The 23,115-nt window shown below is 50.3% G+C and overlaps 1 protein-coding gene across 1 annotated transcript; it reads right to left on the reverse strand.

Annotated features, from left to right (window-relative positions):
- Positions 1-508: 508 nt before the first annotated feature.
- Positions 509-22,746, reverse strand: LOC144488288 (T-lymphocyte surface antigen Ly-9-like; the record flags this gene model as incomplete). The annotated part of the gene is made up of 4 exons (XM_078206336.1): positions 22,650-22,746; positions 10,457-10,807; positions 5,018-5,296; positions 509-646 (listed from the first exon to the last, which is right to left on the reverse strand). Coding segments are annotated over exons 1-4 (838 nt in total), but the record flags the coding sequence as incomplete, so codon positions are not given.
- Positions 22,747-23,115: the final 369 nt, after the last annotated feature.

The following is a 23,115-nucleotide window of genomic DNA, read 5'->3' on the forward strand; positions in this document are numbered from 1 at the left end:
GCGTATATGCAACCATGTAGGTTTGCACATATGCAATGGCTCCCTCTGCTGCTGCAGCAACCTTCCTTGTGAGTTAAGGCCCACCTCCTCCCTCCAATGGCTACAAATGGTGTGGATCATTTTTTCCTACTCTGAGTGAATAAGATATGCAATTTGGATTCACCCCAAAAAATGGATCTGAAACCCTCCAACTAGGCACTTAGAATTTTTCTCATAAAATCGCCCTCCAAAGAGAGAGAGTGAGACAAAGAGAGAGACATAGTGGCAAAGTGCCCATGCCCACCGGGCAGCAGGCAGATGGGGTGTGGGAGGAGATGGAGTGGGGGAAGATGGGGTGGAAAGGCAGTTGGGGTGAGGTGGGAAGGGAGATGAGGTGGGGTGGGACGGGAGAGAGGGTGGGGGGTGGGAGAGAGAGAGACTGGGGGAGGGGGACTGCGAGAGTCAGTGAGGGAGACAGAAAGAGGGAAGATGGAAATGTGGATCGAATGAAGGTTCCCGCTTTGCTTACCTGAGGTCAGGTCCTCCCAGCGAGCGCTCCTGTCCCTGTGACTCCAGTACACAAAACCAGCAGCAATCAGGAAGAAAAACAGCACTCCACAGCTCACAACTGGGATGGCTAATTGTCCTGAGGTCAACTGGGATACCTCTGAAAGACAAGAGCAGCAAATGCAGAGAGAGGCGTGAGGGAAGAGGGGAAGGAGCTTTGCAGAGATAAGCAACCTTGCAATTGCTCTGGGACTTATTAACTCAGTCACAATAATATTGAAATGGTGCCTTGGACATAAAAATAGACCAAGAGGTGGCACAGTGGTTAGCACTGCTGCCTCAGCGCCAGGGACCTGGATTCGATCCCGGCTTTGGGTCACTGTCTGTGTGGAGTTTACACGTTCTCCCTGTATCTGCGTGGGTTTCCTCCGGGTGCTCCGGTTTCCTCCCACAGTCCAAAGATGTGCGGGTTAGGTGGATTAGTCATGCTAAATTGCCCCTTAGTGTCAGGGGGATTAACAGGGTAAATATGTGGGATTATCGGAAGAGGGCCTGGGTGGGATTATTGACAGTGCAGGCTCAATGGCCAAATAGCCGCCTTCTGCACCTGAAGGGTTTCTAACCAGGAGTAATGCCATGGGAGGGAGTTTCAGAGCTCAGGCCCCAGGCAGCGGAAGGCACGGCTGCTAATAATGGAGCGATGGGAATGGGGGGGAGGGGTGGGTGATGGTGGTGGTGTGGGGGAGGGGGTTGTGGTTGGTGGTGTTCAAGAGGCCAGAATTGGAAGAGCGCAGAGATCGCCAATAATTGTAGGGACTGGATGAGGTTAAAGAGATAGGGAGTGCTGTAGGGGCTGGAGGAGGTTACAGAGATAGGGAGAGTTGCAGGGGCTGGAGGAGGTTACAGAGATAGGGAGTGTTGTAGGGGCTGGAGGAGGTTACAGAGATAGGGAGTGTTGTAGGGGCTGGAGGAGGTTACAGAGTTAGGGAGGGTTGTAGGGGCTGGAGGAGGTTACAGAGATAGGGAGGGTTGTAGGGGCTGGAGGAGGTTACAGAGATAGGGAGGGTTGTAGGGGCTGGAGGAGGTTACAGAGATAGGGAGGGTTGTAGGGGCTGGAGGAGGTTACAGAGATAGGGAGAGTTGCAGGGGCTGGAGGAGGTTACAGAGATAGGGAGTGTTGTAGGGGCTGGAGGAGGTTGCAGAGATAGGGAGGATTGTAGCGGCTGGAGGAGGTTACAGAGATAGGGAGGGTTGTAGGGGCTGGAGGAGGTTACAGAGATAGGGAGAGTTGTAGGCGCTGGAGGAGGTTACAGAGATAGGGAGGGTTGTAGGACCTGGAGGAGGTTGCAGTGATAGGGTGGGGTGGAGGGGCTGGGGGAGGTTACAGAGATAGGGAGGGTTGTAGGACCTGGAGGAGGTTGCAGTGATAGGGAGGGTTGTAGGCGCTGGAGGAGGTTACAGAGTTAGGGAGGGGTGTAGGGGCTGGAGAAGGGAGGGTGTGATCCCACTGAAGATAAGCACTTTAAATTCTTCCTGTGTGGGTCTGTTATTCAGTGTATGTCGATAAGCACAGGGTTGATTGTTGTTTGAGTCTTGCTTGTTAGGAAATATGGACCGTGGTGTCCAGATGATCTGGAGTTTTGGGAGTTGGGAGGTTGGTCTGCAACCTGCTAGAATGACAAGTAGAGATAACAAAGGGTGAGTTGAGGATTTATGTAGTAAAGGGAATTTCAGGTAGATGTTTTTCTTCTGGCAATACCCTCCAGCATTTATTGCCCATCCCTAATTGCCCCATGAGAAGGTGATGGTGAGCTGCTGCCTTCTTGATCCGCTGCAGTCCCTGAGGTGTAGGTACACCCACAGTGCTGTTAGGGAGGGAGTTCCAGGATTTTGACCCAGCGACAGTGAAGGAACGGCGATATATTTCCCAGTCAGGATGGTGAGTGACTTGGAGGGGAACCTCCAGGTGGTGGTGTTCCCAGGTATCTGCTGCTCTTGTCCTTCTAGAAGGTAGTGGTCGTGGGTTTGGAAGGTGCTGCCTAAGGAACCTTGGTGAGTTCCTGCAGTGTATCTTGTAGATGGTACACAGGGCTGCCACTGAGCGTCAGTGGTGGAGGGAGTGAATGTTTGTCGATGTGATGCCAAGCAGGCTGCTTTGACCTGGATGGTGTTGAGCTTCTTGAAAGTTGTTGGAGCTGCACCCATCGAGACAAGTGGGGAGTATTCCACCACACTCCTGACTTGTGCCCTTGTAGATGATGGACAGGCTTTGCAGAGTCAGGAGGTGAGTTACTCACTGCAGGATTCCCAGCCTCTGACCTGCTCTGGTAGCCACTGTGTTTATACGGCTGATCCAGCTCAATTTCTGGTCAATGGTAGCCCCCACGATGTTGATAGTGGGGAATTCAGTGAAGGTTACACCATTGAAGGTCAAGGGGCGATGGTTAGATCCTTTCTTGTTGGAGATGGTCATTGCCTGGCACGTAGGTGACGTGAATGTTACTCGTCACTTGTCAGCCCAAGCCGGGATATTGTCTGTGTCTTGCTGCATTTGGACCTGGACTGCTTCGGAATCTGTATTTTGATCCTGAAAATTGTGCATTTTCCAATTGCAAACCAAGTCACTGACTGGTTAACCTGTTCCTCCATTTGACAATCCGTTTACAGAGGGAGGAGAAAGGGATATTGGACTCGGATGTAACAGCGCATCTGCTCAAATAGCCACTCAAATTGTTTGGACACAGAGGAGAATCATAGAGTTTTACAGCACAGAAAGAGGCCCTTCGGCCCATCGTGTCAGTGATAGCACCAGGTACCAACGAAGAGGCTGCTTAAATCACAAATATGGTTTAGAACATAAAAAATCGAACATAGACCAGTCCAGCACAGGAACAGGCCCTTTGACCCACAGTGTCGTGCCGAACATGGTGCCAAATTAAACTCATCCTTTCTGCCTGTCTTTGGTCCATATTCCTCTATTCCTTGCAGATTCATGTGCTTATCTAAACACCCCTATCATATCTGTCTCCACCACAACCCAGCAGCACATTCCAGCCATCTACCACTCTCTGTAAAAAACTTGCCCTTGCCCACATCTTTGAACTTCCCCCCCTCTCACCTTAAGTGCATGCCCGCTGGTATTAGACATTTCAACTCTGGGAAAGACTCTGACTGTCAACCCTAACTATGCCTCTCATAATTTTATACACTTTTATTTATTTAGCAACACTAGGTTTAACTACATTCAGCCACTACAACCACAACACAGGTCTTTACTCTTGATCCCTGGGCTCACACTGAAGGTCCCTCACTCCCTGGGACCCACACACTTTCTCCCCATTGGCTGAGATTTGCACACTTCCATGCAACAGGCCTCAGTCAGATCACAGGATCCATCCCCTTAAAGGAGCCACAGTGTGTGCCCCGGTCACCAAGCACCTATCTATTCTAACCCCATTGTCCAGCACTTGGTCTGTAGCCTTGTATGCTGTAGCATTTCAAATGTTCATCTAAATGTTTCTGAAATGTTGAGGGTTCCCACCTCCACCATCCTTTCAGGCAGTGAGTTCCAGACTCCCAACATCCTCTGGGTGAAAAGGTTTCTCCTCAAATCTCCTCTAAATCTACCGCCCCTGACCTTAAATCTGTGCCCCCTGGTTATTGACCGCTCTACGAAGCAGAAAGGTTTCTTCCTGTCTACCCTATCTCTGACTGATGACCTGACACCTCAATCAGGGCCCCCTCAGCCTTCTCTGCTCTGAGGAAAACAACCCCAGCCTAACCAGCCTCTCTTCATAGCTGGAACGCTCCAGCCCAGGCAGCATCCTGGTGAATCTCCTCTGCTCCCTCTCCATTGCAATCACATCCTTCCTAGAGTGTGGTGACCAGAACTGCACACAGTACTCTAGCTGTGGCCTAACCAGTGTTTTATACAGCTCCATCATAACCTCCCTGTGCTTATATTCTATACCTCGGCTGATAAAGGCAAGTATCCCATGTGCCTGTGGTACACACTGGACACAGGCTTCCAGTCACAAAAACAACCTTGGATCATTGCCCTCTGCCTGGCTACTGACCCCTGTACTAAGGGGAAGCAATCCATCCTATCTCCCCTATCTATAAAGGGGCATGGTGGTACAGTGGCTAGCACTGCTGCCTCACAGCGCCAGGGTCCCGGCTTGGGTCACTGTCTGTGTGGAGTTTGCACGTTCTCCCCGTGTCTGCATGGGTTTCTTCCGGGTGCTGCGGTTTCCTCCCACACTCCAAAGATGTGCGGGTTCGGTGGATCGGCAATGCATGCGATTATAGGGATAGGGTCTGGGTGGGATTGTGGTCGGTGCTGACTCAATGGGCCGAATGGTCTCCTTCTGCAGTGTAGAATTGATGATTCTATCCCTCACAATTGTGGATCCCTCGATCAGATCCCACTCGGCCTTCTCTGCTCGAAGGAGCTGGCTGTTGCTGAGCAGTTCAGGGAGGTGGAACAGGAATGGGGAGAGCGCACTGACAATGGTGCCTGGCTCTGACCTACCTGTGTTATTGGTTCGACACGCCATGACCAGATCGACACTGGAGTCCTGCCAACTGACGGGGTTCCTTGCCGTGCACACCCGAGCAGAGAGAACGGAGCTGCGGTTCAGCGTCACCTCCAGCGAGCTCCCATTCGCCGTCACGGAGTCCCCAGCCACGCCCGGGCCCCAGGAGAAGCTGACTGCAGTACCCCCCATGGTCGAGCAGCTCAACATGACCACACAGGTCTGGTTGGTGGAGTCCACACTGTTGATCGTCACTGCGGTCCCGCGAATAGGCTCTGAGAGAGAGGGGAACACAGCAGGGTCAGGATACTGCTCCGTCTCAAAGGGGGCACTGGAAGATGCACACTACCGAGAGGCAGGGAAAGAAGCAGAGAGAGCGAGGGAATAGCCCAGAGAGAGAGGAAATAGCGCAGAGAGAGAGAGAGGGAATAGTCCAGAGAGAGGGAATAGCCCAGAGAGAGAGAGAGGGAATAGTCCAGAGAAAGAGGGAGGGAATAGTCCAGAGAGAGAGGGAGGGAATAGCCCAGAGAGAGAGGGAGGGAATAGTCCAGAGAGAGAGGGAGGGAATAGCCCAGAGAGAGAGGGAGGGAATAGCCCAGAGAGAGAGGGAGGGAATAGCCCAGAGAGAGAGCGAGGGAATAGCCCAGAGAGAGAGCGAGGGAATAGCCCAGAGAGAGAGGGAGGGAATAGCCCAGAGAGAGGGAATAGCCCAGAGAGAGAGGGAACAGCCCAGAGAGAGAGAGAGGGAATAGTCCAGAGAGAGAGGGAGGGAATAGTCCAGAGAGAGAGGGAGGGAATAGCCCAGAGAGAGAGGGAGGGAATAGCCCAGAGAGAGAGGGAGGGAATAGCCCAGAGAGAGAGGGAGGGAATAGCCCAGAGAGAGAGCGAGGGAATAGCCCAGAGAGAGAGCGAGGGAATAGCCCAGAGAGCGAGGAAATAGCGCACAGAGAGAGAGAGGGAATAGCCCAGAGAGAGGGAATAGCCCAGAGAGAGGGAATAGCCCAGAGAGAGAGAGGAAACAGCCCAGAGAGAGAGAGAGGGAATAGCGCAGAGAGAGAGAGGGAATAGCCCAGAGAGAGAGAGAGGGAATAGCCCAGAGAGAGAGAGAGAGAGGGAATAGCGCAGAGAGAGAGGGAACAGCCCAGAGAGAGAGAGGGAATAGCCCAGAGAGAGAGAGAGAGGGAATAGCTCAGAGAGAGAGAGGGAACAGCCCAGAGAGAGAGAGAGGGAATAGCTCAGAGAGAGAGGGAATAGCCCAGAGAGAGAGTGAGAGAGGGAACAGCCCAGAGAGAGAGAGAGAGGGAACAGCCCAGAGAGAGAGAGGGAACAGCCCAGAGAGAGAGAGGGAACAGCCCAGAGAGAGAGAGGGAATAGCCCAGAGAGAGAGAGGGAATAGCCCAGAGAGAGAGGGAATAGCTCAGAGAGAGAGGGAATAGCCCAGAGAGAGAGAGGGAATAGCCCAGAGAGAGAGAAGGAATAGCCCAGAGAGAGAGAAGGAATAGCCCAGAGAGAGAGAGGGAATAGCCCAGAGAGAGAGAGGGAATAGCTCAGAGAGAGAGGGAATAGCCCAGAGAGAGAGAGGGAATAGCCCAGAGAGAGAGAAGGAATAGCCCAGAGAGAGAGAGGGAATAGCCCAGAGAGAGAGAGGGAACAGCCCAGAGAGAGAGAGGGAATAGCTCAGAGAGACAGGGAATAGCCCAGAGAGAGAGTGAGAGAGGGAACAGCCCAGAGAGAGAGAGAGAGGGAACAGCCCAGAGAGAGAGAGGGAATAGCCCAGAGAGAGAGAGGGAATAGCCCAGAGAGAGAGAGAATAGCTCAGAGAGAGAGGGAATAGCCCAGAGAGAGAGAGGGAATAGCCCAGAGAGAGAGAGGGAACAGCCCAGAGAGAGAGAGAGGGAATAGCCCAGAGAGAGAGAGGGAACAGCCCAGAGAGAGAGAGGGAACAGCCCAGAGAGAGAGAGGGAATAGCCCAGAGAGAGAGAGGGAACAGCCCAGAGAGAGAGAGGGAATAGCTCAGAGAGACAGGGAATAGCCCAGAGAGAGAGTGAGAGAGGGAACAGCCCAGAGAGAGAGAGAGAGGGAACAGCCCAGAGAGAGAGAGGGAATAGCCCAGAGAGAGAGAGGGAATAGCCCAGAGAGAGAGAGAATAGCTCAGAGAGAGAGGGAATAGCCCAGAGAGAGAGAGGGAATAGCCCAGAGAGAGAGAGGGAACAGCCCAGAGAGAGAGAGAGGGAATAGCCCAGAGAGAGAGAGGGAACAGCCCAGAGAGAGAGAGGGAACAGCCCAGAGAGAGAGAGGGAACAGCCCAGAAAGAGAGAGGGAACAGCCCAGAGAGAGAGAGGGAACAGCCCAGAGAGAGAGAGGGAACAGCCCAGAGAGAGAGAGGGAACAGCCCAGAGAGAGAGAGGGAACAGCCCAGAGAGAGAGAGAGAGGGAATAGCCCAGAGAGAGAGGGAGTAGCTCAGAGAGAGAGGGAACAGCCCAGAGAGAGAGGGAATAGCCCAGAGAGAGAGAGGGAACAGCCCAGAGAGAGAGAGGGAATAGCCCAGAGAGAGAGGGAGTAGCTCAGAGAGAGAGGGAACAGCCCAGAGAGAGAGGGAATAGCCCAGAGAGAGAGGGAATAGCTCAGAGAGAGAGAGGGAACAGCCCAGAGAGAGAGAGAGAGAGGGAACAGCCCAGAGAGAGAGAGAGGGAATAGCCCAGAGAGAGAGAGGGAACAGCCCAGAGAGAGAGAGAGAGGGAATAGCCCAGAGAGAGACAGAGAGGGAACAGCCCAGAGAGAGGGAATAGCCGAGAGAGAGAGGGAACAGCCCAGAGAGAGAGAGAGAAGGAATAGCCCAGAGAGAGAGAGAGAGGGAACAGCCCAGAGAGAGAGGGAATAGCTGAGAGAGAGAGAGGGAATAGCCGAGAGAGAGAGGGAATAGCCCAGAGAGGGAACAGCCCAGAGAGAGAGAGAGGGAATAGCCCAGAGAGAGACAGAGAGGGAACAGCCCAGAGAGAGAGAGAGGGAATAGCCCAGAGAGAGAGAGAGAGGGAATAGCCGAGAGAGAGAGAGAGGGAATAGCCCAGAGAGAGAGAGAGAGGGAACAGCCCAGAGAGAGAGAGAGACAGAGGGAATAGCCCAGAGAGAGAGAGAGGGAATAGCCCAGAGAGAGAGAGAGGGAACAGCCCAGAGAGAGAGAGAGAACAGCCCAGAGAGAGAGAGGGACTAACCCAGAGAGAGAGAGAGTGAACAGCCCAGAGAGAGAGGGAATAGCCCAGAGAGAGAGAGAGAGAACAGCCCAGAGAGAGAGGGAACAGCCCAGAGAGAGAGAGGGAATAGCCCAGAGAGAGAGGGAATAGCCCAGAGAGAGAGAGAGAACAGCCCAGAGAGAGAGAGGGAATAGCCCAGAGAGAGAGAGAGGGAACAGCCCAGAGAGAGAGAGAGAGAGAGAACAACCCAGAGAGAGAGAGAGAGACAGAGGGAATAGCCCAGAGAGAGAGAGAGAGTGAGAACAACCCAGAGAGAGAGAGAGAGAGAACAGCCCAGAGAGAGAGAGAGAGAGGGAATCGCCCAGAGAGAGATAGAGAGAGAGCGAATAGCCCAGAGAGAGAGAGAGAGAGAGAGAACAGCCCAGAGAGAGATAGAGAGAGAGGGAATAGCCCAGAGAGAGAGAGAGACCAGGTGAAAAAGTGCAAGGAAGAGCGCAATAGAGAATAGTGATCTCAGATTGGGAAATTATTCCCTCAGTACTGACCCTCTGACAGTGCAGCACCCCCTCAGCACTGACCCTCTGACAGTGCAGCACTCCCTCAGTACTGACCCTCTGACAGTGCAGCACTCCCTCAGTACTGACCCTCTGACATTGCTGCACTCCCTCAGTACTGACCCTCTGACAGTGCAGCACTCCCTCAGTACTGACCCTCTGACAGTGCGGCACTCCCTCAGTACTGACCCTCTGACAGTGCAGCACTCCCTCAGTACTGACCCTCTGACAGTGCGGCACTCCCTCAGTACTGACCCTCTGACAGTGCAGCGCTCCCTCAGTACTGACCCTCTGACAGTGCAGCACTCCCTCAGTACTGACCCTCTGACATTGCTGCACTCCCTCAGTACTGACCCTCTGACAGTGCAGCACTCCCTCAGTACTGACCCTCTGACAATGCAGCACTCCCTCAGTACTGACCCTCTGACAATGCAGCACTCCCTCAGTACTGACCCTCTGACAATGCAGCACTCCCTCAGTACTGACCCTCTGACAGTGCAGCACTCCCTCAGTACTGACCCTCTGACAGTGTAGCACTCCCTCAGTACTGACCCTCTGACAATGCAGCACTCCCTCAGTACTGACCCTCTGACAGTGCGGCACTCCCTTTGCCCCCCAGACAGACCGCCCCCCCCCCCCATCCAGCCCCCCCTGATTGCCGGCCTCCCTCCTGCCCCCATCGATTGCAATGCAGAGTGGCAGCGGGACCCCCACCCCCACCGATCGCTCTAGGCCCATCCCCCAATAGGCCCTGTCCCACATATGCCCTCCCACATATTCCCTGCCCATTGGGCAGTGCCAAGGTGCCCCCTGGGAATGGGCACTTTGCCTTTGGGCACTGCCAGGGTGCCCATGCCCAGGGGGTGCCCCCCCCACCACCTGATCCCCTAGCGGGGCCCTGATTGCCCCCCCTTCACCCGAGCGTGGTCAGGCCGCTAGCTTCCCGAAAGTGGGGAGTTAGTGTCTACCCCGCTGGGTGAAATACTCCTGGCAGAGTGGGAGATGCCAGCGGGCCCAGAGAATTCAATCCCTGCCCGATAATAACATTTAAATAGCATGTAAAACGCTAGCACCGCCTCCCTGCTGATCTCCGGTGTCGAGCAGACACTAGAGGGGCACGAACGCTGACGGGAATCCTGCAAATTGCTCCCACATGATTCTCCCAGCCAGTGCAGCGGGATGGGAGAATCGCCCCCGGGGTGTCTGGGGTTGCTCCAGCGAGAGTTCTGTGCACCAAGACACACCTGAGACTGAAGGGGTAAATGTGTGTGGGGCGCCCACAAATAGTGGTTTTAACTTGGTTGAGGTTTGGACAAAGAACAATACAGCAAAGGAACAGGCCCTTCGGCCCTCCAAGCCTGCACCGACCATGTGTTCCTAACTAGACCATCTGTTTGTATCCCTCTATTCCCAGTCTGTTCATGTGACTATCTAGACAAGTCTTAAATGATCCTAGCGTGTCTGCCTCAACCACCTTGCTTGGTAGTGCATTCCAGGCCCCCACCACCCTCTGTGTAAAATACGTCCCCCGCATATCTGTATTGAACCTTGCCCCCCATACCTTGAACTTGTGACCCCTTGTGTTGTTCATATTCATAGAATCCCGACAGAAGGAGGCCATTCAGCCCATCGAGCCTGCACTGACAACAATACCACCCTATTCTCAGTAGAGATTGGCACAGAACTTACCGTATACATCCAGCCGAATGGAGGCCTCAGGCTCCAAGGCATTGACGCTCAGCGTGACCTTGTAATGCCCCTGGTCGTGCAAGGTCAGGTTCTGGATCTGCAGAGTGAAGTTGGGGAAGAGCTGGATCCTGTTCTCGAAGCCAGTCCCTGGATAGACCACCGTCCGGTTCTCCTGCAGAATCACCTCTGCCACCTTCACCGGAGGCTTCCTCATTGCCTTCCAGGAGATCCTGCATTCACCGGGAACGGTAACCACGCTGACGGGAAACAGCACCGCCTCTCCAACCATCCCACTGAGCCACTCCTGTTCAATGGTCACCTCCGGGTGTGCTGTTGTCTCCACTGTCCAGGCTGCAAGGCAAAGCTTCACACTCAGTTCATCAACTCAGGGACGAGAGGGAGATGTGAGGGTGGAGAGTGGGAGAGATAGACAGAGAGGACATGAGAGGGGGAATAGAGAGGGAAGGGGGTATGGAGAGTGAGTGGGAGAGAGAGAGATAAGGAGAGAGAGGGGGCAAAAGACAGAGGGAAAGAGAGAGTGAAAGAGGGAATAGAGAGAGGGAGAGGGGCAGGGAGAGAGTGGGAGAGGGATAGAGAGAGGGTGCAAGAGACAGAGTGAGAGGGGGAATAGAGAGACGGAGAGAGAGAGGGAAAGAAAGTGAGAGAGCGGGCAAGAGAAAGCGCGAGGGGAAATAGAGAGGTGGAGCGAGAGACGGAGGAAGAAAGCAAGAAAGAGGAGGAAGAGAGTGACCAAGAAAGGAGCGAAGGAGAGAGGGGCGAGGGAGAGAGAGGTAAAGGGGATGAGAAAGTGAAGTAGAGAGAGAGTGAGAAGGAGAGGGAAAGAGGGAACGAGAAAGAGAGATATGTCCCACGGTTTGTCTTTCCCTTGCAGGGTTTTCATGTGAAAAGTGTAGTGCACAAGAGAATCCTGCAAGGGAAAGACAAACCAGGATATATTTGAAAATCCTGTACCTAAATTCACGCAGTATTCAGAATCAGGTCAATGAGCTGACGGCACAAATAGAGATAAATAGGTGTGGTTTGATGGGGATTACTGAAACATGGTTACAGGAGAACCTGGACTGAGTTGAATATCCAAGGGTACTCCGTATTCTGGAAGGATAGACAGGATGGAGCAGGAGGTGGAGTTGTTTTATTGGTTAAAGATGACACCAAAGCTGTATTAAGAAATGACATTGGCACTAAGGGCAACACGTTGTATCGATCTGGGTGGAAATAAAAAATAAAGGCAAAAATCATTGTGGTTGGAGTAATTCACAGGCCCCCGAGCAATATTTCCAAAGTGCCACAGAACATAAACCAAGAAATAATGAGGGCTGTGAGATTTTAATATGCCTGGATTAATCAAATTGGCAAGGGTAGCCTCGAGGGAGATTTCATAGAGTGTATAAACAAAGAACAAAGAACATTACAGCACAGGAACAGGCCCTTCGGCCCTCCAAGCCTGTACTGACCATGCTAGCCGACTGAACTAAAGCCCCCGACCATTCCGGGGACCACATCCCTCTATTAAAAAACATGAGGGATTGTTTCTGACAGCAACATATTATGGAACCAACCAGAGAGTAGGCTATTTTAGATTGAGTATGATGTAATGAAGAAGGATTGATAAATAGTCTTGTTGTTAAAGATCCTTTTGGAAAGAGTGATCCCAGCATGCTAGAATTTCAGATTCCGATTGAGCGAGGGAAGACAGAGAACCAAACTAGAACAAAGAACAAACAAAGAACAATACAGCACAGGAACAGGCCCTTCGGCACTCCAAGCCTGTGCCGCTCCCTGGTCCAAACTAGACCATTCTTTTGTATCCCTCCATTCCCACTCCGTTCATATGGCTGTCTAGATAAGTCTTAAACGTTCCCAGTGTGTCCGCCTCCACCACCTTGCCTGGCAGCGCATTCCAGGCCCCCACCACCCTCTGTGTAAAATATGTCCGTCTGATATCTGTGTTAAACCTCCCCCCTTCACCTTGAACCTATGACCCCTCGTGGACGTCACCACCGACCTGGGGAAAAGCTTCCCACCGTTCACCCTATCTATGCCTTTCATAATTTTATACACCTCTATTAAGTCTCCCCTCATCCTCCGTCTTTCCAGGGAGAACAACCCCAGTTTACCCAATCTCTCCTCATAACTAAGCCCCTCCATACCAGGTAACATCCTGGTAAACCTCCTCTGTACTCTCTCCAAAGCCTCCACGTCCTTCTGGTAGTGTGGCGACCAGAACTGGACGCAGTATTCCAGATGCGGCCGAACCAACGTTCTATACATCTGCAACATCAGACCCCAACTTTTATACTCTATGCCCCGTCCTATAAAGGCAAGCATGCCATATGCCTTCTTCACCACCTTCTCCACCTGTGACGTCACTTTCAAGGATCTGTGGACTTGCACACCCAGGTCCCTCTGCGTATCTACACTCTTTATGGTTCTGCCATTTATCGTATAGCTCCTCCCTACATTATTTCTACCAAAATGCATCACTTCGCATTGATCAGGATTGAACTCCATCTGCCATTTCTTTGCCCAAATTTCCAGCCTATCTATATCCTTCTGTAGCTTCTGACAATGCTCCTCACTATCTGCAAGTCCTGCCAATTTTGTGTCGTCCGCAAACTTACTGATCACCCCAGTTACACCTTCTTCCAGATCATTTATATAAATCACAAACAGCAGAGGTCCCAATACAGAGCCCTGCGGAACACCACTAGTCACAGGCCTCCAGCCGGAAAAAGACCCTTCCACTACCACCCTCTGTCTTCTGTGACCAAGCCAGTTCTCCACCCATCTAGCCACCTCCCCCTTTATCCCATGAGATCCAACCTTTTTCACCAGCCTACCATGAGGGACTTTGTCAAACGCTTTACTAAAGTCCATATAGACGACATTCACGGCCCTTCCCTCGTCAACCATTTTGGTCACTTCTTCAAAAAACTCCACCAGGTTAGTGGGGCATGACCTCCCTCTCACAAAACCATGCTGACTATCGTTAATGAGTTTATTCCTTTCTAAATGCGCATACATCCTATCTCTAAGAATCTTCTCCAACAACTTCCCCACCACGGACGTCAAGCTCACCGGCCTATAATTACCCGGGTTATCCTTCCTACCCTTCTTAAATAACGGGACCACATTAGCTATCCTCTAATCCTCTGGGACCTCACCTGCATCCAGTGACGAGACAAAGATTTGCGTCAGAGGCCCAGCGATTTCATCTCTCGTCTCCCTGAGCAGCCTTGGATAGATTCCATCAGGCCCTGGGGATTTGTCAGTCTTTAAATTCTCTAACAAACCTAACACCTCCTCCTTTGTAATGGAGATTTTCTCCAACGGTTCAACACTCCCCTCCGAGACACTCCCAGTCAACACATCCCTCCCCTCTGTGAATACCGACGCAAAGTATTCATTTAGGATCTCCCCTACTTCTTTGGGCTCCAAGCACTTTTGTCCCTGAGAGGTCCGATTTTTTCCCTGACAACCCTTTTGTTCCTAACGTATGAATAAAATGCCTTGGGATTCTCAAACTAGGGTTTGAGTTGGGCAGAGATAATTATACAGACCTGAGGAAAGAGTTGGCCCAAGTAAACTGGGCACAAATACTTGAGGGCTGAACAGTTGAGGAACAATGGCGGATGTCCAGGGAGATATTGAATACCTCCCACTTAAACTATATTCCTGAGAGGAAGAGGAATTGTAAAAGAAAGAAAAACGTTCCATGGCTTGACAAGGATGTCAAAGAGAATATAAAGCAAAAACTAGGACATACCAACTGCAAAAGCTAGTGGCAAGCTGGAGGATTGGGAGAACTTTCATGTTCAGCAAAAGGCTACTAAAAATAAAATCAAAAGAGCTAAAATGAACCATGAAAGGAAACTAGTGGAAAACATGAACACAGATACCAAAAGCTTCGACAAGTATATAAAGAGGAAGAGGATAGCTGAAGTAAATGTTGGCCTTTTCGAGCTCAATATTGGTGAGGTATTAATGGGGAACACAGGTGGTTAATGGTGGAGGCACTGAAGCAATATTTTGCCTCTGTCTTCACAGTAGAGAATAATGAAGATTTTCAAAAAAACTGTAGTTAATGCAGAGGGACTTGGTGCAATAACCATCACTAGGGGAGTGGGTATTGGATAAACTAATGAGATTAAAGGCAGATAAGTCTCCAGGACCTGATGGTTGTGATATTTCAAAATTCCTTGGATTCTGGTAAGATCCCGGTGGATTGGAAACACGCGAATGTGACGCCCCTATTCAAAAAGGGAGAGAGGCAAAAAGTAGGAAACTATAGGCCGGTTAGTTTGGTTTCTGTGGTGGGGAAGTTGCTGGAATCACTCATTAAGGAGGAAATGAATGAGCATGTGGAAATACAAAGCTCAATCCACCAGTGTCAGCGTGGTTTTATGAAGGGAAAGCCATGCTTGATAAACTTGTTTGAGTTCTTTGAGGACTTAACCAGCAAGGTGGATAGTGGGGAGCCTAATGTCCCTCATGGCAGACTGGTGCAGAAGGTGAAGTCGCATGGGATCAGAGGTGAGCTGGCAAGGTGGATACAAAACTGGCTCAGTCAAAGAAGACAGAGGGTAGCAGTGGAACGATGCATTTCTGAATGGAGGGCTGTGACAAGTGGTGTTCCTCGGGGATCAGTGCTGAGAGCTTTGCTGTTTGTAATATATATAATTGATTTGGAGGAAAATGCAACTGGATTGATTGGTAAGTTTGCGGACGACACAAAGGTTGGTAGATTTGCGGATAGCGATGAGGACCATCAGAGGATACAGCAGGATATAGATCAGTTGGAGACTTGGGCGGAGAGATGGCAGATGGAGTTTAATCCGGACAAATGTGAGGTAATGCATTTTGGAAAGTCTGATACAGATAGGAAATATACAGTACATGGCAGAACCCTTAACAGTATTGATAGGCAGAGGGATCTGGGTGTACAGGTACACAGGTCACTGAAAGTGACAATGCAGGTGGAGAAGGTAGTCAAGGAGACATACGACATGCTTGCCTTCATCGGCCGGGGTATTGAGTTTAAAAATTGGCAAGTCATGTTGCAGCTTTATAGAACCTTAGTGAGGCCGCACTTGGAATATAGTGTTCAATTCTGGTCGCCACACTACCAGAAGGATGTGGAGGCTTTGGAGAGGGTACAGAAAAAATTTACTGGATGTTGCCTGGTATGGAGGGCATTAGCTATGAGGAGAGGTTGGAGAAACTTAGTTTGTTCTCACTGGAGCGACGGAGGTTGAGAGGATGCCTGATAAAAGATTATGAGGGGCATGGACAGAGTGGATAGTCAGAAGCTTTTGCCCAGGTTGGAAGAGTCAATTACTAGGGGGCATAGGTTTAAGGTGTGAGGGGCAAGGTTTAAAGGAGATGTATGAGGCAGATTTTTTACACAGAGAGTAGTGGGTGCCTGGAACTCGTTGCCGGGGGAGGTAGTGGAAGCAGATACGGTCGTGACTTTTAAGGGCCGTCTTGACAAGTACGTGAATAGGATGGGAATAGAGGGATATGGTTCCCGGAAGGGTAGGGAGTTTTAGTTCAGTCGGGCAGCATGGTCGGTGCAGGCTTGGAGGGCCGAAGGGCCTGTTCCTGTGCTGTAATTTTCTTTGTTCTATGGATGTGGCATATCTGGACTTCCAGAAGGCGTGTGACAAGGTGGCACATAGAAGACTGAGCCAGAAGATGAGATCGCAGAGGATTGGGGGTAGAGTACTCGATTGGATTGAGGATTGGCTGACTGACAGAAAGCAGAGGGTCGGAATAAATGGGTCCTTCTCTGGCTGGCGAAACGTAACTAGCGGGGTGCTGCAGGGATCAGTCCTCGGACTCAACTGTTTACGATCTGTATAAATGATCTGCGAGCAGGGACAGAGTGGAACATAGCAAAATGTGAGGATGATTTTAAAATAGGTGGGAAAGCAGGCAGTGAAGAGGATGTAAAGATTTTGCAGATGGATATGGATAAGCTAGGAGAATGGGCCAAAATTTGGCGGATGGAGTTTAATGTGGATAAATGTGAGGTTATCCATTTTGGCAGAAAAAATAGAAGGGCAAATTATTACCTAAAGGGAAAGCAGTTTCAAAATGCTTCCGTGCAGAGGGATCTGGGTGTCATGTTCATGAATCTCAGAAAGACGGTATGTAGGTGCAGCATGTAATAAAAAAGGCAAATGGGATGTTGGCATTTATTGTGAAAGGACTGGAATATAAAAGTAGAGAAGTATTATTACAATTATATAAGGTGTTGGTGAGACCACATCTACAGTAGTGCCCAGTTTGGTCTCCTTATTTGAGGAAGGATGTGGTGGCATTGGAGGCAGTTCAGAGGAGGTTCACCAGATTGATTCCGGGGATGAAGGGATTGATGTATGAGGAGAGATTGAACATTTTGGGCTTGTACTCGCTGGAGTTTAGAACAAAGAACAAAGAAAATTACAGCACAGGAACAGGCCCTTCAGCCCTCCAAGCCTGCACCGACCATGATGCCGGGGACCGTATCCCTCTATTCCCATCCTATTCATGTACTTGTCAAGACGGCCCTTAAAACTCACTACCGTATCCGCTTCCACTACCTCCGCCGGCAACGAGTTCCAGGCACCCACTACTCTCTGTGTAAAAAAACTTGCCTCGTACATCTCCTTTAAATTTTGCCCCTCGCACTTTAAACCTATGCCCCCTAGTAATTGACTCTTCCACCCTGGGAAAAAGCTTCTGACTATCCACTCTGTCCATGCCCCTCATAATCTTGTAGACTTCTATCAGAAGGATGAGAGGGGATCTGATCGAGGCATCTAAAATTTTAAAAGGCATTGATAAAGTAAATGTAGATCAAATGTTTCCCTCTTATGGGGCAATCTCAAACAAGAGGTCACAGGTATAGGTTGCGAGGCGATAGATGTAAAACTGAGATGAGGAGGAACTACTTCTCGCAGAGGGTGGTGAATTTGTGGAACTCGTTGCCGGGGGAGGTAGTAGAAGCAGACACGGTAATGACTTTTAAGGGGTGTCTTGACAAGTACGTGAATAGGATGGGAATAGAGGGATATGGTTCCCGGAAGGGTAGGGGGTTTTAGTTCAGTCAGGCAGCATGGTCGGTGCAGGCTTGGAGGGCCGAAGGGCCTGTTCCTGTGCTGTAATTTTCTTTGTTCTTTGTTCTACGGAGGGGATCTGGAATTTAGCCATAGCGCGGTGGAGTCTGAATCGTTGAATGGTTTCAAAAAGGAGATAGATACATTTCTAATAAAATAAAGGGAAAGAGGATGTGCAGGATATTCTGGAGGGTCTGAAAATAGATAAATCCCCTGGTCCGGATGGGATTTATCCAAGGATTCTCTGGGAGGCAAGAGAAGTGATTGCAGAGCCTCTGGCTCTGATCTTCAGGTCGTCGTTGGCCTCTGGTATAGTACCAGAAGATTGGAGGTTAGCGAATGTTGTCCCATTGTTTAAGAAGGGGAACAGAGACTTCCCCGGGAATTATAGACCGGTGAGTCTCACTTCTGTTGTCGGCAAGATGTTGGAAAAAATTATAAGGGATAGGATTTATAGTTATTTGGAGAGTAATGAATTGATAGGTGATAGTCAGCATGGTTTTGTGGCAGGTAGGTCGTGCCTTACTAACCTTATTGAGTTTTTTGAGAAAGTGACCAAGGAGGTGGATGGGGGCAAGGCAGTGGACGTGGTATATATGGATTTTAGTAAGGCGTTTGATAAGGTTCACCATGGTAGGCTTCTGCAGAAAATGCAGATGTATGGGATTGGGGGTGATCTAGGAAATTGGATCAGGAATTGGCTAGCGGATAGGAAACAGAGGGTGGTGGTTGATAGTAAATATTCATCATGGAGTGCGGTTACAAGTGGTGTACCTCAGGGATCTGTTTTGGGGCCACTGCTGTTTGTAATATTTATTAATGATCTGGATGAGGGTATAGTTGGGTGGATTAGCAAATTTGCTGATGACACCAAAGTCGGTGGTGTGGTAGACAGTGAGGAAGGGTGTCGTAGTTTGCAGGAAGACTTAGACAGGTTGCAAAGTTGGGCCGAGAGGTGGCGGATGGAGTTTAATGCGGAGAAGTGTGAGGTAATTCACTTTGGTAGGAATAACAGATGTGTTGAGTATAGGGCTAACGGGAGGACTTTGAATAGTGTGGAGGAGCAGAGGGATCTAGGTGTATGTGTGCATAGATCCCTGAAAGTTGGGAATCAAGTAGATAAGGTTGTTAAGAAGGCATATGGTGTCTTGGCGTTTATTGGTAGGGGGATTGAATTTAGGAGTCGTAGCGTTATGTTGCAACTGTACACAACTCTGGTGCGGCCGCACTTGGAGTACTGTGTGCAGTTCTGGTCCCCACATTACAGGAAGGATGTGGAGGCTTTGGAGAGGGTGCAGAGGAGGTTTACCAGGATGTTGCCTGGTATGGAGGGGAGATCCTATGAGGAGAGGCTGAGGGATTTGGGATTGTTTTCGCTGGAAAGGCGGCGGCTAAGAGGGGATCTTATTGAAACATATAAGATGATTAGAGGTTTAGATAGGGTGGATAGTGATAGCCTTTTTCCTCTGATGGAGAAATCCAGCACGAGGGGGCATGGCTTTAAATTGAGGGGGGGTAGTTATAGAACCGATGTCAGGGGTAGGTTCTTTACCCAGAGGGTGGTGAGGGATTGGAATGCCCTGCCAGCATCAGTAGTAAATGCGCCTAGTTTGGGGGCGTTTAAGAGATCCGTAGATAGGTTCATGGACGAAAAGAAATTGGTTTAGGTTGGAGGGTCACAGTTTTTTTTTTTAACTGGTCGGTGCAACATCGTGGGCCGAAGGACCTGTTCTGCGCTGTAATGTTCTATGTTCTATGAAAGAGGGAGATGGGAAACGGGTGGATTTGTGACCAGAGAGAGATCAGCCATGATCTGATTGAATGGTGGAGCAGGCTTGAAGGGCTGAAGTTGCCTACTTCTCCGAATCCCTATGTTCCTATGTTGAGAGGGAGAAAGGGAAAGAGAGAGAGAAAGGCAAAAACAAAGGTTTTTTCTGCACCAACCCTATCAGTTGCAAAGACAAACAAGTCAAATTAGTGAGTACAGTGATAGAAACATAGAAACATAAAAACCCTACAGTGCAGAAGGAGGCCATTCGGCCCATCGAGTCTGCACCGACCACAATCCCACCCAGGCCCTCCCCCCACATATTTACCCGCTAATCCCTCTAACCTACGCATCCCAGGACTCTAAGGGACAATTTTTAACCTGGCCAATCAACCTAACCCGCACATCTTTGGACTGTGGGAGGAAACCAGAGCACCCGGAGGAAACCCACGCAGACACGAGGAGAATGTGCAAACTCCACACAGACAGTGACCCGAGCCGGGAATCGAACCCGGGACCCTGGAGCTGTGAAGCAGCAGGGCTAACCACTGTGCTACCGTGCCGCCCCACAATGAGGTAAGAGATGATGCCACACAATGAGGTAAGAGAGCTTATAACCCAGACCCAGGGCTCAATGTGTTGTTATCATCTCTTTACAGGAGTGTGTAAAGACCGATGAGAATGGAAATTCCTCCAGCCTGTACCCTTTACTGTGTATGTGGAAATTTTCCTCATGGTTAAAGAGGAAGGCAGTGGCATAATGTACTTGTCATTGGACTAGTAATCCAGAGACCACCTCCTGGGACTGGGTTCAAATCTCATCACGGCAGATGGTGAAATTCAACAAAAATCTGGAATTAAAACCACTGTCGATTGTCTCATTCGCCAATGTCCTTTAGGGAAGGAAATCTGCCATCCTTACCTAGTCTGACCTACATGTGACTCCAGATCCACAGCAAAGTGGTTGATTCTTAAATGCCCTCTGAAATGGTCGAGCAAGACATTCCGTTCAAGTGCAATTAGAGATGGGCAACAAATGCTGGCCAGCCAGTGATGCCCATATCCCATGAATGAATAGGAAAAGGCTTAACCCACCGAATGTTAGGAGTGCACTCTTTGAAGAAGGAAAGGCGAAGAGGATTCTTGTTAGAGATAATCAAAACCATGAGGCTTCTGGACAGAATAGATAGGGAGACACGGTGCCCACTGGTGCGGGCACAGGTTTAAGGTGATTGGCAAAGTAAGAAAGGCCCCAGCAAAACAGGAGTCAATGAGAATCAGGTGGAAAATTCTCTACTGGTTGGAGTCATAAACAGCAGAAAGGAAGATGGTTGGGGGTCAATTATCAGGATATCATGCCGGAGTATCCGCAGTGATGGGAAATCCTTCCCCTCCACCTCCCCCTCCACACCCAGCCTAAGCCTAGGGAGGGACCAGCCCTCAACTGGCCAATAATTGGGTCACTTAAGGGGCCTCAACTGGGGCAAGGGCATCCAAGGTCTATTTTTTCCATTCATGTGACATGGGCGTTGCTGGCTGACCAGCATTTATTGCCCATCCCTAATTGCCCTTGGGAGGCAGTCAAGAGTCAACCGCAGGTCTGGAGTCACATGTAGGCCAGACCGGGTAAGGCGGCAGATTTCCTTCCATAAAGGACATTAGTGACCCAGATGGGCTTTTCTGACAATCGACAATGGTTTCATGGTCATCAGTAGATTCTTAACTCCAAATATTTTTATTGAATTCAAATTCCACCATCTGCCATGGCGGGATTCGAACCCGGGTCTCCAGAACATTAGTTGAGTTTCTGGATTAATAGCCCAGCAATAATACCACGAGGCCATCACCTCCTCTAATCTGTCACAGCGTAAGGTCGCTGAGCAGTGGGGTGGGCAGGAGCTCACCAGGGGTGGTGGGGGGAAGGGGCATGAAGTTCAGGCCTCAGTGTCCAGAAGTATTTGTTCTCAACCCTGGTCACCTTGTAACCATGTCCTCTATTGGTTACTGGATCAAACCTATCAACATCCATCTGTGATGCATTTCCATCTAATCTGATATGATTTTCAGTTACCGTGCTGTTAGCTTTGACAATGTTTAAATTTTCCCTGATGTCACCTTTGTGACATTATTCTGTTTACCTCCTCCTGAGCCACTCTGCCAGTTATCACTCGAAATCTTGTTCCACTCTGGATCACTGACATTCCCCTTGTTGTTTGTGAGTTCACCCTTTCCTGAAACCTCCCACCCCCTCCCCCACAACTTTCTCATTTACTTCAAAGCGCTGTGCACTGACCTAGTTATTCGATTCACTGGCTCGCTGGATTCACTGCGCACTCTGTCTCTTTTTCCATCTCTCCCTCCATCTCGCGCATGCACTCTGTCTCTCGTTCTGTCTCTCGGGCTCGGGTGTGCACCCTGTCTTGCGCGCGCCCTGTCTCTCACACACTCACTGGGTGGGATTTTCCAGCTGCGTTCACCCTAAAACTGGAAAATCCCACCCGAGTTCAACAGACCTTTCCATGGTCGACCCCCCCACCCGCTCCGATTCCGGTGGAGGGTGAATTGGGAAAATTCACCCCACTGACTTTCTCACCCACTCTCTCTTCCTCACGCCCTCTCTCTCTTGCACTCTCTATATCTCTCACTCTGTCTCACAAACTCTGTCTCTCACACACTCTTCTCTCACACACATTCTGTCTCTCACACACTCTGTCTTTCTCACACATACTCTCTCTCTCTCACACTCTGTCTCTTTCTCACACATTCTGTCTCTCTCTCTCTCTGTCTTTCACACATTCTGTCTCTCACACACTGTCTCTCACACACTGTCTCTCACACATTGAGTCTCACACACTCTGTCTCTCGCACACACTGTCTCGCACACACTGTCTCGCACACACTGTCTCTCACACTCTGTCTCTTTCTCACACATTCTGTCTCTCTCTCTCTCTGTCTTTCACACATTCTGTCTCTCACACACTGTCTCTCACACACTGTCTCTCACACACTGTCTCTCACACACTCTGTCTCTCGCACACACTGTCTCACACACACTGTCTCGCACACACTGTCTCACACACACTGTCTCTCACACACTGTCTCTCGCACACACTGTCTCACACACACTGTCTCTCACACATTCTGTCTCACACACACACTCTCTCTCTCCAATCCTTTCTCACACTGACTCTCCCTCACTGTATCTCTCACGGTACCTCTCTCTCTCTCTCCGTCTTGATTAATCACTGCTCTCCCTATCTCTGTCTCTTCATCTCTCCAAAGATCCTGCAGCACACATTCCTACCTTGAAGCCAGCTCACAGTCATGGACACCAGGAGCAACAGGTAGGGGGCTGGCTGAGATTTGGGCTCCATATCTTGCCTGAGTCTGTGTGTGAGAGAAACGGGTTTCGTAACTGGGACAGGTACCTGTTTAGCTGGCAGACAGGAAATGATCATCCTCCTCTTATCTGACTGCAATAGTCTGAATTACCCCTTGAATGAAAATGTTAAATGTCAAATAGTATGACTGACTGGAGTGGCCTTTGTCCAGTTCTGGGGCCTCTCACTTTCGGAAGGATGTCGAGGCCTCGGAGAAGGTGCGGAGGGAGATTCATAAGAATGTCTCTGGGGAGTGAGGGTTTTCAGTCGATGCAGAGAGACTGGGAGAAGCTGGGATTGGGCGGCACGGTGGCACAGTGGTTAGCATTGCTGCTTCACAGCGCCAGGGTCCCGGGTTCGATTCCCGGCCTTGGGTCACTGTCTGTGCGG

The sequence above is a fragment of the Mustelus asterias genome, unplaced genomic scaffold (genome assembly GCF_964213995.1).
Source record: "Mustelus asterias unplaced genomic scaffold, sMusAst1.hap1.1 HAP1_SCAFFOLD_1439, whole genome shotgun sequence".
Taxonomy (NCBI): Eukaryota; Metazoa; Chordata; class Chondrichthyes; order Carcharhiniformes; family Triakidae; genus Mustelus; species Mustelus asterias.